The sequence below is a fragment of the Gossypium arboreum genome, chromosome 12 (assembly GCF_025698485.1).
Source record: "Gossypium arboreum isolate Shixiya-1 chromosome 12, ASM2569848v2, whole genome shotgun sequence".
Classification (NCBI taxonomy): domain Eukaryota; kingdom Viridiplantae; phylum Streptophyta; class Magnoliopsida; order Malvales; family Malvaceae; genus Gossypium; species Gossypium arboreum.
The window spans coordinates 10,225,384-10,247,322 of NC_069081.1; the positions used below are offsets into that span (position 1 = coordinate 10,225,384).

The window sequence follows — 21,939 nt, forward strand, 5'->3', positions numbered from 1 at the left end:
AAAATTGAACCCAATCTTTTAAGAGTTACTTAGGTAAGAATAAATTTAGATCTGATTATGAGTCGTGCCACCCACCCAAACTCAAAGGCTCATTCGAAAAATAGAAGGGTTTGGACAAAAATATATGCCATAAAAATGGTCTTAGACAAAGCTTTGGGTAGGATGTTTTGGCACAGGCTCGACCCAACCTAACCTGAGTCAACGTAAACTTCCTTTTTGTTGTTGTTGTTTTGTTGTCACTTTGCTATTATATTACTACTATTTTATTATTATTATTTAGATATTCTATAACTATTGTTTAGGAAAATTTGTTACTATTTTAGAAGCATTTGCTTGCTAAGTTTCAACTATATTAGTGTTATTTAAATATAAAAACTTTTTTATTGTATTTTCAATTTGTTAGAAAATATTTATTTTAAAATTTTAGTATTTTTAATATATTATATTTTTAATTTATTTTATATAAATAAAATAACCGTTACTAGATGTTTCAATGTACCGCTTTGGGTTTTAGATGTTTTAAATATTTTTCATATACAGTCTCATTTTAGTTTCTTCATAAATTATATATACATGTAAATATTTTTCATATATATATTTATAGTCTATTTTAATTTCTTAATAAATTATATATTATATATACATGCAAATATATCTCAATTACATCAATATAAATATATTTATATGTAAATATAAAATTTAAAATTATTAATCAGGTTGATTAATTTAATTTAATAGCTTTTACTTTAAATATAATTATAGAAAAATAAAATGGTTAAGATAAAAATTAAAATAATTTAAAATATCAAAATTTTGTACCAACCGATATACACGATACAAGTCGATATTAACCAAACGGGTTAAAGCACATCAAAATTTTAATTGAAACAAAATATATATACTACTTGATATTGATTTAAGATCGAAACAATACATACTGACTTATATAATCCCTATCGATACCATAATAAATAATTTATAAAAATTAAACAGTTATATAAATAATCATATAAAGGACTAGGTGGAGTGGAGTAACGCAAATAAAATTAAGAATAAGGATGGATGAGATTTTGTGGCCAACAAGATGCGTGAAATGAATTAGCATGGTGATTCAGGGTCATGGAGGGATCCACCCACAAGTCACCTCCAGTTTCTGATCACAAAAGGAAAAGCATACGTGGATGGGGCCCACCCATCACAGTCATTTTCTCGATCCAATTCATCTCTTGTTTTTATTGAAGGAGTAAGGGGAAAGGATTTGGTAAAAAAAAATAAAAAAAAAAGGGATAATTACTGTTTAGGTAAAGTTCGTTTGGAAATAAACTTCATATGGATTTTGTAAACTATTAAGTACAATTCTAACACTAAATAAAAATAAAATAGATTTTAACCTCATCCATCAGTATGCAAATGCAAATCACGAGAAAGCTGCACGTGAGTCGGTTTTAGGTTGGCCAAGGCAATTCAGATTTCATCCCTTATAATTATTATGAAAGGTTTTTATATTATGAATGATATTATATTATATTTTTTATTTAAAAATAGTGAATTAATTATTATATTTATATTAAATAATATTTTTATTAAAATTTTAATAAAATATTATTAAAAAGATAATTACATATTTCGATAATAAAAATATCAAAAAAGGAAAATTAATATAACTAAATAATAACCCATGTCATGTCACAGTAAAAATAGATAGAGAAGTTTGCTTTTTGTACTTTAACTAAGATGAGTCCACGTCATAACGATCCCTCGAGATTCTTGGGTCCACTACCAACAAGGTGCTGCTGGCTGCTGACTGCTGATTGCTTATTTATTTAATCAAAGATTGATGAGACTAGAGAAGAGAAGCGTGAGCCAACCTTTATCTCTTGTTTCGTGGCCATTGTTTCTTTCTCTCTTTGGTTCACCATTTTCATTTGTTCTCGCAGAGCTCACTCAGCGGCACACATGACTTTTACCAGAATTTCCCTTTTCTCTCTCTTTTTCTCCTCTTTCTTTTTCCTATCATCAACCCTTTCTTCTCATCTTTATCCTGCTTCTGCAACTACTTCTGGTATTTCCCTTTTTTTTTCATTATATATCACTCCGGCTTTCGTTCTTGTTTTTTTTTTCCCTTTTTTTCTTTACATTTTGGACGATAAATTAATTTTATTTCAGTTGTTCCATTTTGGTATAATTCATTCATCTTTTCCTTTCAATTTAATCTTAACATCCTTTCAAGCTCTTTACCTGTCTTCACTTTCTCTTTCTTTAAAAAAAAAAGTATTTTTTTTAAATAGTGGATGAATGCAGGGATAGATGAGATGAGAGATCATAGCTAGCTTCAACCTTTTTTCTTTTCTCTATCTTTATCCTGTGTAACACCAGCATAACTGCATAAGAAAGAAGAATGACTCGCTGCTTACTACTTAATAGTGTTCTTATTTATATTTATATATACTTTTTATTTGTTTGGTTTACGAGTAATGATTGTTGTCTTACTATGTGGTTATTGAAGAAAAAGATGGCAAAACGAGATCTTTGTATTCAGAAATTTTAAGGGACGAGGCAGTTGCAAGGCTTAATAATCTTGGAAAGGTATTTGACATTTATATCAATTTTTTTATTTTAAAGATGGTGTGTTCTTCTATTATCAGATTACCCAAAAAAAAACCCCGAAAAGAAGGAGAAGGCAAGGGCTTTACTTGAGTTTCCTCTGACCCAGAAATTGTTCATATCATATTTGACGAAATCATTAAACCAGCTCTGGAGGAATGCAGAGAAATTTATTTCTCTCGTCTACTAAACAGTGTACATGAGCCTCTTAGAACAAATTTAATTCAATAAGGATTAGACTAAAGATTACACATATCCATTGAACCTAGCAATAATACATGGTTGGGACCATGACTTATGCGTATGTGATTACGACCAGTGACCAGTTGAAAGTTGTGGAGCCAAGTTAGTTAGTCATTAGTTTTTGATGAATTGCCTAAGTTAACAGGAAAGCAATGTTTAACGAATGTTGTTTGCTTCATTTTATAGGTGAGTGATGCTGATGGCTACCTTGAGAGAACATTTATGAGCCCAGCTTCTGTGAGGGCAGGCTTTCTTATTCGTGAGTGGATGGAGGATGCTGGTTTGAGAACGTTAGCTTTCCACCTTTTTTCTATATTCTGTTTAGGTTCTCTGGAACTTTTTGCTAATAGTTATCTGAATTTCCCAGGTGGGTGGATTCTATGGGCAATTTACATGGTCGAGTTGAGGGAATGAATGCGAGTGCTCAAGCTCTGTTAATTGGCTCTCATTTGGTGACGCCTTTCGTTTTCCACATGTTTATTCATTTTCTTGACACTACATGCTGTCAAGAATATGACTGGCACTTTCATACTGATAGTTGACATCTTCTTGGAAAATAGGATACTGTTGTTGACGCTGGGATGTTTGATGGGTCATTAGGTATAATTTCTGCTATATCAGCATTGAAAGTCTTGAAAAGCATTGGCAAGTTGGGAGAACTAAAACGACCAGTCGAGGCAAGTTATCTAATCTCTGATGTTATAATATAGCCAAGCTGTGTTCCAGTTCATTTTTCTTGTTACCCAATACATTTTGGCTCCTCTTATCTGTAAAAAAGATACTCAATTTTCAAATGGACATGCTTTAAAGTGAGTGCTTTGGAGGATATTCTTGTTCATGATATTCTGTTGATTATATTCTTGAAACTTGCAGGTTATTGCATTTAGTGATGAGGAGGGAGTGAGATTTCAATCTACCTTTCTTGGCAGTGCTGCAGTAGCTGGAATTTTACCTGTTACAGCATTGAAGATATCTGATAAGAGGTTTCCTTGATTAACACCCCTTTCATTTTTACTTATTGCCCTGTTGACAATCAGTGTGTTTATGTATAATCCTTGTTTAGTGGTGTGACAGTGCAAGATGCTCTCAAGGGAAATTCCGTAGAAATTACAGAGGATAGCCTGTTGGGGTTGAAGTATGATCCTGCATCGATTTGGGGTTATTTTGAGGTATGTTCGCCTGCTCTGCATTATTGTGAGAATAAACCTATACTGGTTATCTGGGGATATTCAGCAAAGAACTTAGTTTTGGATTTATAATACTTGCTCCATTTCTGCAGCTTCACATTGAACAAGGACCTGTACTAGAATGGGTTGGTTTTCCTCTTGCTGTAGTTAAAGGCATAGCTGGACAGACACGAATGAAGGTGAATATTTGTTTTCAAAATAGAGACATGAACTTCTCAAGACACATTCAATCTATGATCCTTTTTACTACCTTGGATTGACTATAGCTAAGGGTGTACAAGGAAATATACTAATCTTATGTAATGCTGTGCAATCTTTGAAGTACCTACTACCTACTCTTGAAACATGTTAAATGAACATTGAAGGTTCAGTTTAGTGCAATGCATAAAAAAGTACATGGAAGCTATAAATGTAGTTTAATCAAGTTAGAAGCATCATAAGGTTGAAAAGCACATGATATCAATGAGAACATGATTTATTTCTTCTTATTCTTGACTAGAGCAAGGAAGGGAAAAGGGGGACTAAAAGTAGAAGTAGTGTATAGTTCAAGCAGTTGAGTCTCAAAATACCATAGAACAGTTGTTATGGAGGAGAAAACTGAGCATTTTCATTTTGGGTAAACCTTGCATTATACTGCAATCTAAATGGTCTATTTTCCGGATTCTTATGAATGTTTCTTCATGCATTTCTGTGGTATAGAAAGAACTGAAGACTTCAAGGGTGATTATCTTTATTAATTACAGAAAGCATTGCAACTTGATCATTAATTGTTTACAGAGATTGTTTTAGTCCTTTCATTTTGGGGTTATGGCTGCTTGTATTCCATTTTGCGCAACCAAAAGCTTCATCAACTTGGATGCATGTGGAAGTAGAATAATTTTTGAATCCAATATTTCCTAACAAGAATTTAGTTTTTTTTCTTCATTGAGCTGTTCCACTTTTGAAGGTTACGGTGAGAGGTTCACAAGGACATGCCGGAACAGTACCAATGTCAATGCGTAGGGACCCTATGGCTGCTGCTGCTGAATTGATTGTTTTGCTAGAAAGTCTATGTAAACATCCTCGAGATTTCTTATCCAGTGGCGGTAACTGCAATGAGCAAACATTAGAATCGTTGTCCACTTCTCTTGTCTGTACAGTTGGAGAGATCTCAACCTGGCCAAGTGCAAGTAATGTCATTCCAGGGCAGGCAAGAAATTCTTCCGTGAACGAATCTCAGTGTCAGCATAAACAGAAAATGCTGATAAGCAGTAAAATATGAACTCTAATGCAGGTAACTTTCACTGTGGATTTACGTGCAATTGATGATGTTGGACGTGAGGCTGTTGTTTACGAATTATCTAATCAGATGTATAAAATATGTGATAGACGTTCTGTATCTTGCATCATTGAACGGAAGGTAGGAAGGTTTCCTAAAAATTTTGCGAAGCATTTTGCATAACAAGAACAAAAAATTTGATATACTTTGTCTGCTGTGGATCATTTCAGCATGATGCAAATGCAGTAATTTGTGATCAAGAACTGAGTTCACGGCTAAAATCTGCAGCTTACAGTGCTGTCAACAAAATGGTAGGGCAGATTCATGAAGAGGTTCCAGTGCTAATGAGCGGAGCAGGGCATGATGCGATGGCCATATCTCATCTCACCAAGGTTCAGTATCTATTTGCCTTTCTTAACTTGATATGGCAAGTGAATTTAGTGGTCGAATGGTAATGTGAGCCATGATATTTGAGCAGGTTGGAATGCTGTTTGTCCGGTGTCGGGGCGGCATAAGTCACTCCCCGGAGGAGCATGTATTGGAAGACGATGTTTGGGCAGCCGGTTTAGCAGTGCTAGCATTTCTTGAGTCCCATATGTAATTGTATCATTCAACAACTTACGTACACTAAATGCAAATGGACTTTCCTCTTCAATAAACCCACCTGATTGAATTGTACATTTCTTCAGTAAATCAGCCATACACCCACACCCATTTTTTATGAATATTATTTCTATTAAATAAAAACTCAACATAAAATATTTAAAATGAAACTTCTAAATGGAAGTAACGAAAATAATAAAATCTAAATTGTCAAAATATAGAATTGCATAAATATTGATTTAAACCTTAAGCATTTAAAGGTTAAATAGAATATTAGTACAACATTTGAAAAATCATATCAATTTAAGATTTGTACATTGCAAATTACTTAAAAGAAATTGGCGAGGAATTTTCATAATGATAAGAAAAATTAAAAGATGAACCCAATAAAAGGAAAATAAAATCTAAAAATAAGGCATGTTTTTAATTAAAATGATATTTAATGTCAATTATAGATTTAATTGTGATCAAATTGGGCCTAAGATAATAATAAATAGCCCAATCATTGAACAAGGAGTAGTTATTTTCCATATTTAACTCTCAACTAGGGATGAACGTTCAATCGAATTTAATCGAGTTGACAAATAATATTTTATCATCCTAACTCAATTTAAAATTTTTGAAATGAAATTCGAATCGAATCAAATAGAATATATTTATTCGAGTTAAATTAAAAAGATGACTTTGGTGTTGTTTATTTTTATGTAAATTTTTTTAAAAATAAAAACTAACACGAGTCTTAAGTATATATAGATATATAGATATGATTCTCCAAATATTACAACATCTTTTAAGGAAATAGAGCATAACCATGTCAAAAGCCCATCCATATACATAGCTATCTGACCTGACTACAGTGCATTAAAAGGGAGAAATGTTGAAATACAGCTTCTTGATCACTAATAACAACTTTTGTGCAAAATCTCAAATCATAATCTAATTGGCTAGCAAGAAACGACTAGTAGATTTTCATATTAATCACATCTGATTACAGGCATGTAGCAACTCGCTTATAAAATGTCTACTTAGGCGTAAGAGTAAGTATTATTGGGATTGATTTTGTAAGCAACGTAGAAACATCGAGTATTGAATATCAATACGTAACAGACATAGGTATATTCAATTTTTTTTAACTTCTTTCATAAATTTATAGGAGTCATGCCAGTGTATCTAAATACGTTTCCATTGTTGTTTTCACCGTGTCTGGTTTTGTTCTAGATAGAGTTGGATAGAACAACACAGTTGTGATCCAAGCCCAGAAGGAAAACTACTTTGATTCGATTTAGGGTTTTGATTTTGGGGGAAAACTGGAAATGGTTGAGCAGTAAAATGGGATGGCAAATGGGAAAAGAGTTTAGCCATTTAGGGTTTAGAGGGGAAAAATTTAAAACCATGTAGTTTTAGTAAAATTAAAATAATAATAATATAAATTTAAAATTTAAAATGATATAGTTTGGTATTTGATATATTCGAATTCAAATTCGAAAATTCAACTTGACTCGAATTCGAAAAAAAAAAAACTGAGTTGATTCGATTAATTTGAATTCGAATAATTCGAAATCTAAATTTTTTTCAAAATTTTCAAGTCGAATCAAATTTTACTAATCTCTATTCCTAACTTTGGGTTCCCATATTTGATTGGAACTTTGAGAGGGTGGGATCCCATACTAGTATCATATTCAATAATAATCTAATAAATATTTTTTCCAACAACCTTCCAAGTATTAATTTGGCCTTTTTTTTGGGATTACATCAGACCAGATTAGTAAGTTTAAAAGCTAGATGTTCTTGAAAAGACATCCAAGTAAGATTGAAAGACTAGAAACAGAGACGAAGTTCATTAATTTTCAAGTGAAACGATCACCTAATTGAGGTCTATAATGTATTAACGTGGCTTTACATACTCAACTTCTTCCAAACCTTTCAAAAAAACAAAAAGGGAATAATAAATAGACACAATCATTATTATGTCTAATTCAACTTCTATGAATACAGTAAAGAAAAGATTAAATGCCAAGAAATAGATAGATGGAGTTATTGGCCATACTTTCACCAACTTTCAAGACACCCTCCTAATACTTAATTGAGCCCGATGACATACACATGCATGCATTTTCCATGTTATTCAGACATGGCTAACATGTATTCAAAATTTTCTTCTTAAAATGTTTTCTCAGATAATGACAGGATTGAATCTCTATACTATGCCCGCACGATATATCTTGTAGACAAGTATATTAAAGAAAATGACAAACTCAAATCAATGTGGGCATATTCTAAGCAAGGAGAAAATAGAAACAAGAGGGTAGAGAACCAACCAATAGCTTTATCAGCCTCTTCCTCACTCATGCAGGCTTCAAACAGATGATTAACCTTATACCAGTAGATAGAATCGATTTTAGATGAATCCCCGTCAAGGGAAGCATTTTTCAATGTATAGCAAGCTAATACTCAATCTTCATTTAAGTCCACCAAAGAAAGATGTTTAAATACCATTTAAGCACATCTACCGGCAAAGCTTTATGAGAATCCCGGTTTTTGTCATCTACCAAGCTTACTTCATACCACTGCCATTCCAGAATAAACAAAAAAGAGGCTATTGTTTATCAATATGCATTTTTTTCCCTCTGTGGTACAATGCCAAGGAGACCTTAATCTAGGAATAGGGGAAAATGTTGCAGATATGCGATTCCAACTCCAAATCTGTTGACCCCCTTAAAAAATGGTTGCATGAACTAACTGAGCTAGCTTCTAGGTTCTAGCACTAAATTATTCAGAAACATGAGAAATGAAAGTGAATGATATCACAATCCTTATACCGGATAAATGGTCTATACTCAACAAACGACACCTAAATCAATAGATGTAAAGCCTAGAAGAACCTATAAAAAGTAGTAAGATGAAGCTCATATATATTCAGTTTAGAACCTGTTTAAGGACCTTGGAAAAAGTTTTATTTTAATTCAAGCCGACTTGGCCTGAATTTCCAATTAATAATAGAAATATGATTTTATTCAATTTTAATAATAAACTATTAATATAAAAATATTTTTTAATAGTGAAGTGGGTTATCAAATTGTCTTGATTCAGGCTAGGGCAAAGAATTTGAAAAATAGTTTCCCAAACGAGGTCCAATCCAGGGGAACTTCTAACTTTTTCATTATATAGAACACATAGAGGGAAAAGATAATAAAAGCCAATTTTCCAATGCAAGATGGGTATTCAAGCATAAACAGATAACCATACATAACTATTTACCCATCATAAATTAAAAGCAATAAAATGAAGCAACAAACCCTTTTCCCAGATGCATCAAACCCATAATAACCCTCGTATAATCATAATCATCGAGAGAATCATCCTCTGTTCAAGTGCTTATTACAAAAAGAAAAAAAAAGAGAGAATCACCAACCAATGCCAAAACAAATAGTAGGGGTCCAAAACTAACAAAACCACTAACACATAAAGCAGAGAGGCAGAATAAAAAAAAATCCAGAATTTTATAAGAACAGTGGAATCTCATACCTTACAACTCTTCCTCCTCTAAATCCTTAATGTTAGACTGATAAACCGTAATATATACATATTTTTACCTTATGCTTGGCATATTTATGGATGATTTTTCCTTTATTTCATTGAATTCGATGCTCCTAATCCTTTAAATTCTTGTTTTATACTTAGGTGAGCATAGGAAAGAGAAAAGAGCAAGAAACAGACCAAAAATGGACCAAATGGGCTTAAAACAGTGTTTCACACGGCCTAAGCAGTTTCATACGGGTGATCTACACGCCCGTGTGAGTCACACGAGAAGGCCATACGCCCGTGTGACATGGCTGTGTCGACTAAAAATCAACTCAGTAGTACACACGGCTTAAGCACCTGCACACGGGCGTGGCACAAGGCCGTCTCCCTGTCGAGCCCAAGTCTAGTTTTATTCAGAAAAAGGCTAATTTTGGACTAGTTTGGGCATTCAAAGGTCTATATAAACACCCTAGAAGAGGATTAGAGAGACACACAGAGTTGGAGGCAGAAAATACTCAAGAACAGCCATCAGAATCACCTCGAAGCCAGGATCTACATCAAGACTGAAGATTTGCATCCAATTTCCTAGAAGTTCTTTGGGTTTCTTTATGTTTTGTTGTTTTCCAATCTTTGAGATGTTTTCCATTATTATTATGAACTAAGCTCCCTAAATACCTAAGGGAGATGAACCCTATGACGAATCTTATTACTATTTGAATTATATGATAAAGAAATATTCTTATTCTTAATTGTGAGTTCTAAATTCTTGTTTTAATATTCTAGGGTATTAATTCAGGTTTTGATGTGCTTAATCAGTGCAGCAAAAGTACCTGTTTAAGAGTAGATCATCCATAATTAAGCGGAGTTGAATGCAATCCTAGAGATAGAATGACATAAATCTCCCAGATTAGAGTCTAATCTAATAAGGGAATCCATAGATCGAGTTAATGCGACAATAGGGGTTTTAATTAGAAAGAGATTTCTATTAATCAACCTAAAGTCAGTTGTTCTTAGTCTCGAGAAAGATATTAACATAAATTAGAGATTTTTACGGATTAAGTTAAGTGAATAAATTGTCTAATTCAGAAGTAATAAGTGAAGTCTAGGTGGATTCTTCCTTGAGTATTGTCTTCTCCATCAGTTTTTCCCAAAGTATTTTCCAAACTTCATCTTTGTCGTAATCTTAGTTAATTAGATAAATAGTTTTAGTATAAAAACACACTATAATTCTTAGGCTAGATAATAAAAAAGATAGTAATTACTAGTACTTTTACTCCTCGTGGATACGATATTTCCAATCTCGACACAACTATACTATTGTTTGATAGGTGCGCTTGCCTTAAATCGAATTTTTAGTTAGAAACATGACCACCAAGTCTTTGGCGCCGTTGCCGGGGTCTAAGATATTAGGAACGCTTAATTTTTATTACTTTAGCCATTATTTTTTTTAATTCTATTTAATTTTGTTTACTAAATTTTCTTTTATTTTCTTCTGATAGGTTTTTATAGTTTATGAATAGAAGAAACTCGTCGGGACTATTGCTTTTTGATAGTGAGATCGAAAGCACAGTTCGCAGAAATCGAAAAGAAATAAGGCGAAGCCTAAGATACATAGAGGAAGAGCGAGAGGACGATATTCACACTACAACTAAGGAGATGGCTGAAAATCAGGAAAATCCGCTACCTCCTGCGATTGCTGCTGATCCAGTAAATCAGAATCTTGCTCCTTGTACTATGTATGATTATGCTAAACCTAATTTAACAGGAATTGAATCGAGTATAGTTAGACCTGCTGTTGCTGCAAATAATTTTGAACTGAAACCTAACACAATTCAAATGATACAACAATTTGTTTAGTTTGATGGTTTGCAGGACGAGGATTCAAACACTCATTTAGCGAGTTTTCTAGAACTCTGCGACACATTTAAAGTCAATGGCGTTTCTGATGATGCCATTTGCCTTCGGTTATTCCCTTTTTCATTAAGGAATAAGGCTAAACAGTGGTTGAACTCGTTACCACGAGGGTCAATCACTACTTGGAAACAAATGACAGAAAAATTTTTACTTAAATATTTTTCGTTGGCAAAAACGGCTAAATTGAGGAATGATATCTCTTCTTTTGTGCAGATAGATCTAGAAACTCTTTATGATGCATGGGAGAGATACAAGGACCTATTCAGAAGGTGCCCTCACCATGGGTTACCTTTATGGTTACAGGTTCAGAATTTTTACAACGGTGTGAACCCCTCAACAAGGCAACTTATCGACGCAGCTGCAGGTGGAACTTTAAACAACAAAACACCTGAAGAGGCTTATGAATTTATTGAAGAGATGTCACTGAATAACTATCAGGGGCAAATCATGAGAACAAAGCCAAAAACAGTAGCTGATGTTTTCAACCTCGACGCGGTCTCTATGCTATCAAACTAGGTAGAACTTTTAAATAAAAAGATTGATGGTCCATATGTTTCTACTCAGGTACATCCAGTGATGAGGTGTGATTCAAATGGAGGAATGCACAACCCAGATTATCCATTCTTCAACCCTGGCACCGAGGAGGAACAAGTCCACTATATGAGTAATAACTCTAGACTTCAAAATAACCCATTTAGTAACATTTATAATGCAGGTTGGAGGAACCATCCCAATTTATCGTGGGGTGGTCAAGGAAATCAAAGGTCACAACATCCTCCAGGTTTTCAACAACCACCTTACCAGCAGGAAAAGAAACCGAACCTTAAGGAGATGCTAAAGAAATTCATAGCGGTATCTGAAACACGTTTCCAAAACACCGTAATAGCTTTTAAAAATCAGCAAGCATCAATTCAAGAGCTCGAGAATCAAATAGGCCGATTGGTAAAGATGATTTCCAAACGACCACAAGGTAGCTTGCCGAGTAATACTGAAAATAACCCAAGGGAGTAGTTTAATGCAATTACTGTTCGAGATGAAGAAGGGTTAGTTGAACCTGAACTAGAACCGAAACACGAATTTATGGTAAGTAAAGGTAAAGATGAGGTGGACCATAATGAGCAAAAATCGGTAAGTAGAGAATATAAACCTCGTGTACCATATCCCAATGCGACAAGGAAAGACCACAAGACGAACAATTTGGTAAATTCCTTAAATTATTAAAGAAATTACATATTAACTTACCGTTTATTGAAACTCTTTTGCAGATGCCAAACGCAGTTAAATTTTTAGAGGAGCTTTTAGCAAATAAGCAGAAGTTGGATGATACGTCGCATGTGGAGTTAAGCGTAGTTTGCTCAGCCATTCTACAGAATAAGCTACCCAACAAATTGAAAGATTCAGGGAGTTTTATGATTCATCATTTAATTCTTAGTTTAGATGTTAATAATACATTGGCTGATTTAGGGGCGAGCATTAATGCCATGCCCTATAAAATGTTTAAACAACTAGGTTTTGGGAAACCCAAACAAACTAGGATGAGCATTCAGTTAGCAGATAAAACCATTAGATTTTCTAGGGGTATCATTGAAGATGTACTTGTCAAAATCGATAAATTTATATTCCCAATTGATTTTGTTGTTCTAGACATGGAAGAGGATGGTGACGTGCCTTTGATTTTAGGACGACCCTTTTTAGCAACTGCTAGAACTATTATTGACATTCGTACAGGTGAACTCACACTTCGTGTGGGTGATGAAACAATCACTCTTCAAGCTCGTAATTCAAGTAACACATTGAATATTGAGGGTGGTTGTATAAATTATGCTACTAATACTGATCATGTGGTGTAACCTTCTTTGCAGGTAACACGTTCGAAAAGCATAAATGAGCCATGTTCAAGTAACAACAAAGGACCTATCTATGAAGAGCAAAGGATACAGATCGAGGAACTAGATGAATGGCAGACACAGAAACCAAGAACACACGATAAACTAAAACCACGCCATGACGGACTCAATGTTTTATCAAATCAACTTAAGGCTGGAGACAAAGTACTATTAGATGCAGCAGACCCTTGTATTGCCACTTCTGAACCTAATGGAGCAATCCCTTTTACGGTACTTAACATTTTCCCACACGGTACAGTCGAGGTAACTCATTCCAAATTCGGCACTTTCAAGGTAAATAGTACTCGTCTAAAACCTTATTTTGATAAGATTGATAGTAGGAATGAGGAGTGTAAACTCATCGAACCACCATGCCCATACAACGGAGAGGTAAGTCGAGCTTAGACTCTAAATAAGCGCTTCTCGGGAGGCAACCTGAGCATTAACACCACTAACTAGTTTATTTTTGTTATTTTTAATGTTTTTGTGCAGGTATAGTGACCCACATGGCCTAGACACACGGGCGTGTCCTTGTCCGTGTGGAAATAGGGGTAAGAAATCCCTAAATATCGAGCTATACGGTCATTAACCTGATCCACACGGTTGTGCAACACGGCCGTGTGATGCACATAGCCTGGACACACAGGCGTGTCCTAGGCTGTGTGTAAACTGGAGCTAAATTTTCAAATTTAAATAAGTTAGAGAGCCATACGGGAGAGGCACACGGCCATGTGTTTGGACACACGGGTGTGTGAGACACCACACGGGTGTGGGAGAAGCGAACAACATCACCATGGTCATGCGAAACGACTATATTAACCACACGGTCGGGACACATGAGCGTGTCCATAGGCCGTGTGACGAATAGTCATAAAATTTTCACGATTAACACGGGCTCAAATCGATCTACAGGGCGTATGACATGGCCGTGTAGCCCAACACGGGTCTCACACGATCGTGTCCTTTTTTAAACCCTTCAAGCCCTAAATTCTTTTCTTCTTCTTCTTCCTCAAATTCTCCCCAAACCTAGCCGCCACAAGCCTTCAAAAACCTCCCCCACTACCGTGCCTCCCCCTCCTCCGGCCATCACCCACCACCGTTCGAACCCCTCTCCCTTTCTCTTCTCTTCTTTTCTTTTTCTTTCTTTATCTCTTCTTTCTTTCTTTCCTCATTCTTTCCATTTCTTCTTCCCTCATTTTTTCTCCTCATTTCTCTATTAAAAATCGCGCGTCGCACGGCCTACTCCCCATAGTCGTCCTCCTCTTCTGACCGACCACCACCATACCGTCCCGTCCGACTGACCACTGCCACATCGGGTCCTTATTCTTTCTTCATTTTTTCCACTCTTTTATTCATCATTTATTTGCTTTATTTACTATTTATTTATTATTTGATTTCCAACTTATGCATTAAGAGATGTTTAGAAAATTATAATTAGTTCTCCATATTTTAATAATGCCATTCTCTTTTATTTGTTACAATATAATCATGTTTACTTTTATTTCATGTTTAGTTACAACCATAGTGTTTCTTTCACTGTTTTGATTTATCTCAGACTATTATTTTCAATTCTTTGCTTATAGGTTATAAGTCAATTATTTTGTCTATTGTTCTTAGTAGTTTTTAGCTATGAACTATTTTACTATCTTATTTTCATTCTAGTTTTAAGTTTTTTTTTAGGACTATTGATCTAGGCATACTGAAACCTTTAATTACGTGCTTTCTTATTTATTGCTTGATGCTCTTCCTTTTTCAGATTGATTATGACAAACACATGAGGTAAGAAAACTGTTGTCCCCACTTTGAAAAAGTAGGAGGGTCCTGACATAACCTCCTAGAGCGTCTCGACCGAAACTCGTCAGCCTCTGCTTCGATTTTCCTCCAGGCCACAGGATGACTTGTTCCAGCTTCTTCGAGTACGACCATTAGGAGTGGGCCGATGTATTGATTGGGCCGCTTTGGAGTAGGTCCAACTGGCTCATTTTGCCATCTTCCATCTCGATACCACGTCATGGGATCGGTTCTTTGCAATCATCGAGCCCACATATTCAGAGCTAACATTGGAATTCTGCACTACTTTCTACCTATAACATGTGATGAATACACATGACGAGGCTGGTACCATCATTTTTAGACTTGGTGGACTTGTCAGGCATATGAGTGTACCCAAGTTTAGAGCTGTTTTGGGCTTCTACACGGAGGAGTTCATGGCTTCAGAGAATTTTCTACAGCTTCACCGTTACATACACTATTCACCATCTTGTTGTTGGACCGACTTTACAGCGAGCACAGTCCCTTATGACGCAAGTCGCTCGAAGGTGATTTTTCTACCTCCAGCATTACGCTACATTCATGCCATCTTGGCTCACATTTTGACTGGGAGGAGAGAAAGTACTGGAGTAGTTAGCTCCACCGACGCGTATTTCTTAGGAGCATGGCGACTGGCCATGTATTTGACTTAGCATATTTCATCGCCCTCGCCTTTCACCACCAGACGGATCACCATAGGAGGGGCCCCATCTGCCTTGGCCCTTACGTGACTCACCTCGCTCTACATTTTGGCCTCTTCGACACTCTAGAGATGTCATCGACACTCACACTAGTCAGCCAGATGTATCCTCAAGGAATTTTCAGCATGATCTATATGAGGATGATAGAGCAACGCCGTGGATTTGACCCCCTCAGTACCGAATCGTTCAGTCTGATGACCAAGATGAGCCAGAGGACATTACTGATGATGTCCCTCCCCCTCACGAGGATCCACCATAGCCACCACGATCGAGTCATCGACATACTCCCTCCACTGCAAGCTTTCGGACAGTGTCATTTAAGGATTTTACTGATTTCCGTTAGTACTGTGCTCAGAGGTTTGATAGTCTTGATGCGAGGTTTAACAGTATCGATAAGACTTTACGGCAGATTCGCGAGCACCTCTATATCGCTCCTCCAGCGCCACCGATTCACGACACCGATGATGAGGACCTTTGAGTCCATCTATTTTATTTTTATTTTTATTTTTATTTTATCTTTCTTTTATTTATTTTTGAAGACTTATGTTTTTAGATTTTGAGCTATGTTTATCTTAATGGTTATTATCGAGTAAGCCTTAATTCTCTTCTATAGTGGTGTTTATTTTCCTATTAGTAACTCAGAATCATGACTTTCATTGGTCATATCTACAAATCTAGCCTTCACTATTCCAAGGATTTTATCCAAAAATTCAAGGCAGTTTCACTTCTCTCCCTTTCTTTTGATATTATGCTTATATTAATATTATATATCTTTGTACATTGAGGACAATGTACATCTTAAGTGTGGGGAGGTTATTTATATGATTATCAGAAATCCCTGAATTTTTATCTTGTTCTCAAATAATTTTCTCATATCAGTATTAGAGTGAATTCTGATTGATTTATAATTTCTATTATGTTTTTGAAGTAAATCATAGGTAACTGTGCATTGATTGTTTAAACTTTAAGACATTAGAGAATCGAGTATGATAAGTTGAAACTTTTGAGAAACAAAATTGCTAGGTTGTTTCCCTGAATTGATGTATGATCTTGAAGTTTTGAGTTTACAAGGATTGACATCAAAAACCCATAATTTTCATGAGATTTTGAGCCTTTTAGAGCATATATCTTTCTTGCTCATTGATTTTATTGGTTATGAGTGTGTCAACATTGATTTGTTATTCTAGAACTTGTATCGATTATACATGTCAAGACCACACCCTTGATTTGATATACTAACTATTGTCTTTCTTTCGAATCTTATAATTTTCTCTTACACAATTATTCTTATTCAAAAAAAATTATTATATTCATTTAGTTACATATCGTTCTAAAGACCTTAGATAGATTAAAGTCATTATATTGAGAGAAAACAGCTCATTTCATTTGTTTTGGATAGTTTGACTTCTGGTAATCGTTTGTAATTCAGTAATTAGCTTTATTTTTCTAAGTTTGGTAATTTATTGAGTTAATCTCGATTCTAACCTTATTTTTCAGCTTTTATCCACACCTTTAACCCAGGCCCCATTACAGCCCTTTTAAAGACCTTTTGATTTGTGTATCATCTCATTTATAGTGGTGGAGATTTGATTTTCATGCAAGCTTATGGTAATAACTTTTCATGTGTGACTATTAAATGCTTAATTGTTAAACCTTAAATACTTTGAGTGATTTGAGTGAACCTTTAGTGAGGATGTCATCCCTTGTCAAATTTAGAATTAAAGATAATTACTTAGATAAAGGGAGATGCCCATAATTTTATGATTAAAATGCTCAACCTTGATTATTCGAAACTTTAATGTTCTTTTAGTTAAATGCTCAATATATGATTGCTTGTGGATTATTTTGAAAATTATTGATGAAAAGTATAAATTGAGAATGATTTATTTTAATTGTGAGTTGAGGATTTTGCTTGAGGACAAGCAAATGCTTAAGTGCGGGGATATTTGATAAACCGTAATATATACATATTTTTACCCCATGTTTGGCATATTTATGGATGATTTTTCCTTTATTTCATTGAATTCGATGCTCCTAATCCTTTAAATTCTTGTTTTATACTTAGGTGAGCATAAGAAGGCGAAAAGAGCAAGAAACGGACCAAAAACAGACCAAATGGGCTTAAAACAGTGTTTCACACGGCCTAAGCAGTTTCATGCGGGTGATCTACACGCACGTGTGAGTCACACGAGAAGGCCACACGCCCATGTGACATAGCTGTGTCGACTAAAAATCAACTCAATAGTACACACGGCTTAAGCACCTTCACACGGGCGTGGCACAATGCCGTCTCCCTATCGAGCCAAAGTTTAGTTCTACTCAGAAAAAGGCTAATTTTGGACTATTTTAGGCATTCAAAGGTCTATATAAACACCCTAGAAGAGGATTAGAGAGACACACAGAGTTGGAGGCAGAAAATACTCAAGAACAGCCATCGAAATCACCTCAGAGCTAGGATTTACATCAAGACTAAAGATTTCCATCCAATTTCCTAGAAGTTCTTTGGGTTTCTTTATGTTTTGTTGTTTTCCAATCTTTGAGATGTTTTCCATTATTATTATAAACTAAACTCCCTAAATACCTAAGGGAGATGAACTCTATGACGAATCTTATTACTATTTGAATTATATGATAAAGACTTATTCTTATTCTTAATTGTGAGTTCTAAATTCTTGTTTTAATATTATAGGGTATTAATTCAAGTTTTGATGTGCTTAATCAGTGGAGCAAAAGTACCTGTTTAAGAGTAGATCATCCATAATTAAGTGGAGTTGAATGCAATCTTAGAGATAGAACGACATAAATCTGCCAGATTAGAGTCTAATCTAATAAGGGAATCCATAGATCGAGTTAATGCGATAATAGGGGTTTTAATTAGAAAGAGATTTCTATTAATCAACCTAAAGTCAGTTGTTCTTAGTCTCGAGAGAGATATTAACATAAATTAGAGATTTTTATGGATTAAGTTAAGTGAATAAATTGTCTAATTCAGAAGTAATAAGTGAAGTCTAGGTGGATTCTTCCTTGGGTATTGTCTTCTTCATCGGTTTTTCCCAAAGTATTTTCCAAACTTCATCTTTGTCGTAATCTTAGTTAATTAGATAACTAGTTTTAGTTTAAAAACACACTTTAATTCTTAGGCTAGATAATAAAAAATATAGTAATTACTAGTACTTTTAGTCCTCGTCGATACGATATTTCTGGTCTCACCATAACTATACTACTGTTCGATAGGTGCGCTAGCCTTAAGTCGAATTTTTAGTTAGAAACATGACCATCATAGACCTTGGCTCAAAATCTGTTTAAATTGAGAAAAGAGTGAGAAATCATAAAAGATCTGAGCACTCAAATAGTTATTGTTAAAAGTAGTCCTTAACAAGATGACATTCACCTTTTCTAAAAAAGTAATCGTTAAAAATTGGTTCAATTGAGAAAGGGGAAAGTTGGCCTCTTTAAAAATCACAGATTGAAGCTAAAAAAAAAATTCATCTACTAAGACAAATTAGATTGATCAAACGAGGCACAATTGGTTAAGAGCATTCAAAGCTAGTTCAGACAACAGAAGCCTACAACATTATTCGGTAATGCGAATTTGACCATGCACATGGCTAGTGCATTTAGATGTGTTTTCCCCGTAATTTGATGACCACACACAAAAAACTCGCTTAATAGAGGTTCTCATTGTTTATTTTTCATTACATATACCATTACTTGTTAGAAAGGAAAGAAATTATCCAATTCTCCTCTTCAATATTTGAGTGTTTCACAAAAAAAAAAATGCATATTGATCAATAAAAATAATCACTTTTTAGATTCTATTATCATAAATGTATAATACTAATTGTGTGCGTGTGTGTGTATGATAGAGATACCAAAACATACACATATGGGTTATAGAGTGCACCCTTGATAGCACAATTGGGTTAAGATTTCATTGAGCATTAGAGCAGATCAAAGACTAATAAAAATACTGAGGGACAGGAATTTCCACATCATAAGAATATGCCAGCTGAAAGAGCACAAATTCAGTAAATATTATAGGACAATGATACCAAACAACCAACACTTTAACTTTCTTTCTAAAGCAGTCTCTAAGTCATTGTCATTGTTTACTTAAAATCCAACTCAACTTGATAACATTTCTTTTTTCTCATCTCTTGATGTCAAAACGTATCGCTCACTAACCTACCCACCTCTCTTTCGATCATGACATAGAAATATCGAAGATTTGTAAGGATTCCAAAATACGAGCAATGAAATGTATAACACTCCTGGTAAAATGCAAGATGCATAACATGTTCAAATTGATGTTTTATGCTATTTTTGCTTTAATAAGTGAATTAGTATGTTTTATACTACTTTTAAGACTTGGGTTTTCCAAATGCGCCCTAGGGGTCCTAACGGATTGATTGAGTGTTATAGGGAGTCTATGGTGGCTTGAATGCAAAGAAAACATCACCTAGAAGGGGGATATCGCGATATCGAAGCATGAAAGTTGTGATACCCCTAATAGTGTTGAAACGAAGAGGATTGAGACCACCTACAATGGTATCATGATACTAGCCATAGGGTATCATGATACCCAAACACCAAGGACTCTACTATTTCAAGGCTAACAAGGGTATCTAATCGTCGCCAAACGTGCAAACATCTGGGCTAGAAATACTACAACAAAAAGATATATAATAAAGCAGCAGTGTCCACAAGTATACGGGTCAAATTGTAATATAGTAAGTTCTACAATGAAACACTCTAGGAAATATTTCGAGGATCATACCCAATGAAAATTGAATTAAACAAAAATACTACTTTCTACGCTAACAAGGCTAAATAGTAATAATCTAAAATTATAGTACGAAAAAAATCAAAATTAATAAAAAATAACATAAATTGAATAATTATAAGAAAATAAATTGACAAACAAAATTACTCAAATAACAAACCGAAGATTAACTCACATCGATGATCATAATTAACTTCAAAACTCGGGGTTTTAATGAATTAATTACTAACTAACCAGTTATTACCTCTCGGCCTCTGACTAACTAATTAATTGACAAAAATCACTTATCTCTCGACCTCTCAGTTTAAACCGTGATAAATTAAGAGGTGTTTGGTAAATTATTCTCTCAACCTAATTTACCTAGATTGCTTCTTAGGGTTGTCAATTCTAAAGTTTAAGTATGCATAATCTAAGCCAATTAATTCTAAGGAACCCCTAATTCTTCCATTAATTAATCCTACATCTGATCGTTAATCTCCCTAATGAATTTAACCACTCATGAATCTAGATGCAATTTTCCCTAGATTTAATTTAAACATGCAATAACAATAATTAAACTAAAAAGAAGGAAAAAGAAAAATCGATCCGATTTTGATAGTAGACGCGCTCGGAAGTTGAAAATCCTTTAACAATCATCGAGATAGTGTCAACCGCAATTGAAAACCAAAAAGAAATTGCCTTATTTTTTTATTTTGAAGCAAATAAGATTAAAAGTTTTTGAGCTTACACTCAAAACTTATTATATATTTTTATATTGAAAGCAAAAACTTAATATATATCAGAAATCCTATCACAATGCTATGCGTGTGAAAATTACAAATTTAGAACATAAATGTGTGTTTAAAAATAACATACAATAAAAATGAAACGTATGGTTTGAAACTAATTAATTCATACACACAAATATATAAAAATTTAGAACACAAATATACTTATTAGAGTTTCAAATTCAAATGGTAAATGAAAAGGTTTTATATGCATGGTGTCCTTGGTTCAAATTTCATTATGGATAAATTTTTATTGATTTATAAAATACAAAAGATGAAATCACCTAGATAATCATATATCTTACTTTTCAAATAAAGTGATTTTTAATAATTTCCTAACTGAGTTGGGACCTAGTTGATGGGTGACACAAAGACTTAATAAATTGTAAATATAGATACACAAATTTGGTGAGAGGAAATAATTTATGTTAACAGTTAATTTTTAAAGTTTATTTATGCCCAATTCGTATATTTCTCTCAACCAAAAAATGGAATTGGATTTATTTTTGAAAGTTTTTTATTATTCATTTTAGAAATAGAATGCTTTGAGTGATCCATTTTTTTTGTTTCTTTTGAAGTTTTTCAAATAATTTTATTTTTCTTTTAAAATTGTTAAAACTATAAAACATTATGTTTTCAATTTTTTATTTTTTTAATTCTTT

The 21,939-nt window shown here is 34.1% G+C and overlaps 1 protein-coding gene and 1 non-coding gene across 3 annotated transcripts; one reads left to right on the forward strand and one right to left on the reverse strand.

Moving 5' to 3' along the window:
- Positions 1 to 1,811: 1,811 nt before the first annotated feature.
- LOC108476768 (allantoate deiminase 2) lies at positions 1,812 to 5,951 on the forward strand. Of its 2 annotated transcripts, none has more exons than XR_001870133.2 (12): positions 1,812 to 2,062; positions 2,507 to 2,586; positions 3,034 to 3,137; positions 3,215 to 3,299; positions 3,408 to 3,524; positions 3,721 to 3,830; positions 3,911 to 4,016; positions 4,127 to 4,213; positions 4,981 to 5,223; positions 5,308 to 5,433; positions 5,581 to 5,684; positions 5,771 to 5,951. XR_001870133.2 is itself a non-coding variant. In XM_017779087.2 (12 exons), exons 1-12 carry the CDS (start codon positions 1,957 to 1,959, stop codon positions 5,891 to 5,893), a joined length of 1,449 nt encoding a protein of 482 aa, XP_017634576.1. In that variant the 5' UTR covers positions 1,812 to 1,956; the 3' UTR covers positions 5,894 to 5,951. The 2 variants fall into 2 exon arrangements, 1 of the variants encoding a protein (XP_017634576.1); XM_017779087.2 differs by having other exon boundaries at positions 5,523 to 5,684.
- Positions 5,952 to 11,511: 5,560 nt separating this feature from the next.
- LOC128286186 (small nucleolar RNA R71) lies at positions 11,512 to 11,618 on the reverse strand. Its single transcript, XR_008276731.1, has one exon. It is a non-coding gene; the product is annotated as a small nucleolar RNA R71 (small nucleolar RNA).
- Between the last annotated feature and the right edge of the window lie 10,321 nt (positions 11,619 to 21,939).

Bases quoted from the DNA above. Each gene is read 5' to 3' on its own strand.
- LOC108476768 (XM_017779087.2), top strand. From the start codon at position 1,957: ATGACTTTTACCAGAATTTCCCTTTTCTCTCTCTTTTTCTCCTCTTTC. The intron at 2,063-2,506 runs GTATTTCCCTTT...TGGTTATTGAAG, and splicing joins TGCTTCTGCAACTACTTCTG to AAAAAGATGGCAAAACGAGA. The intron at 5,685-5,770 runs GTTCAGTATCTA...ATATTTGAGCAG, and splicing joins CCATATCTCATCTCACCAAG to GTTGGAATGCTGTTTGTCCG.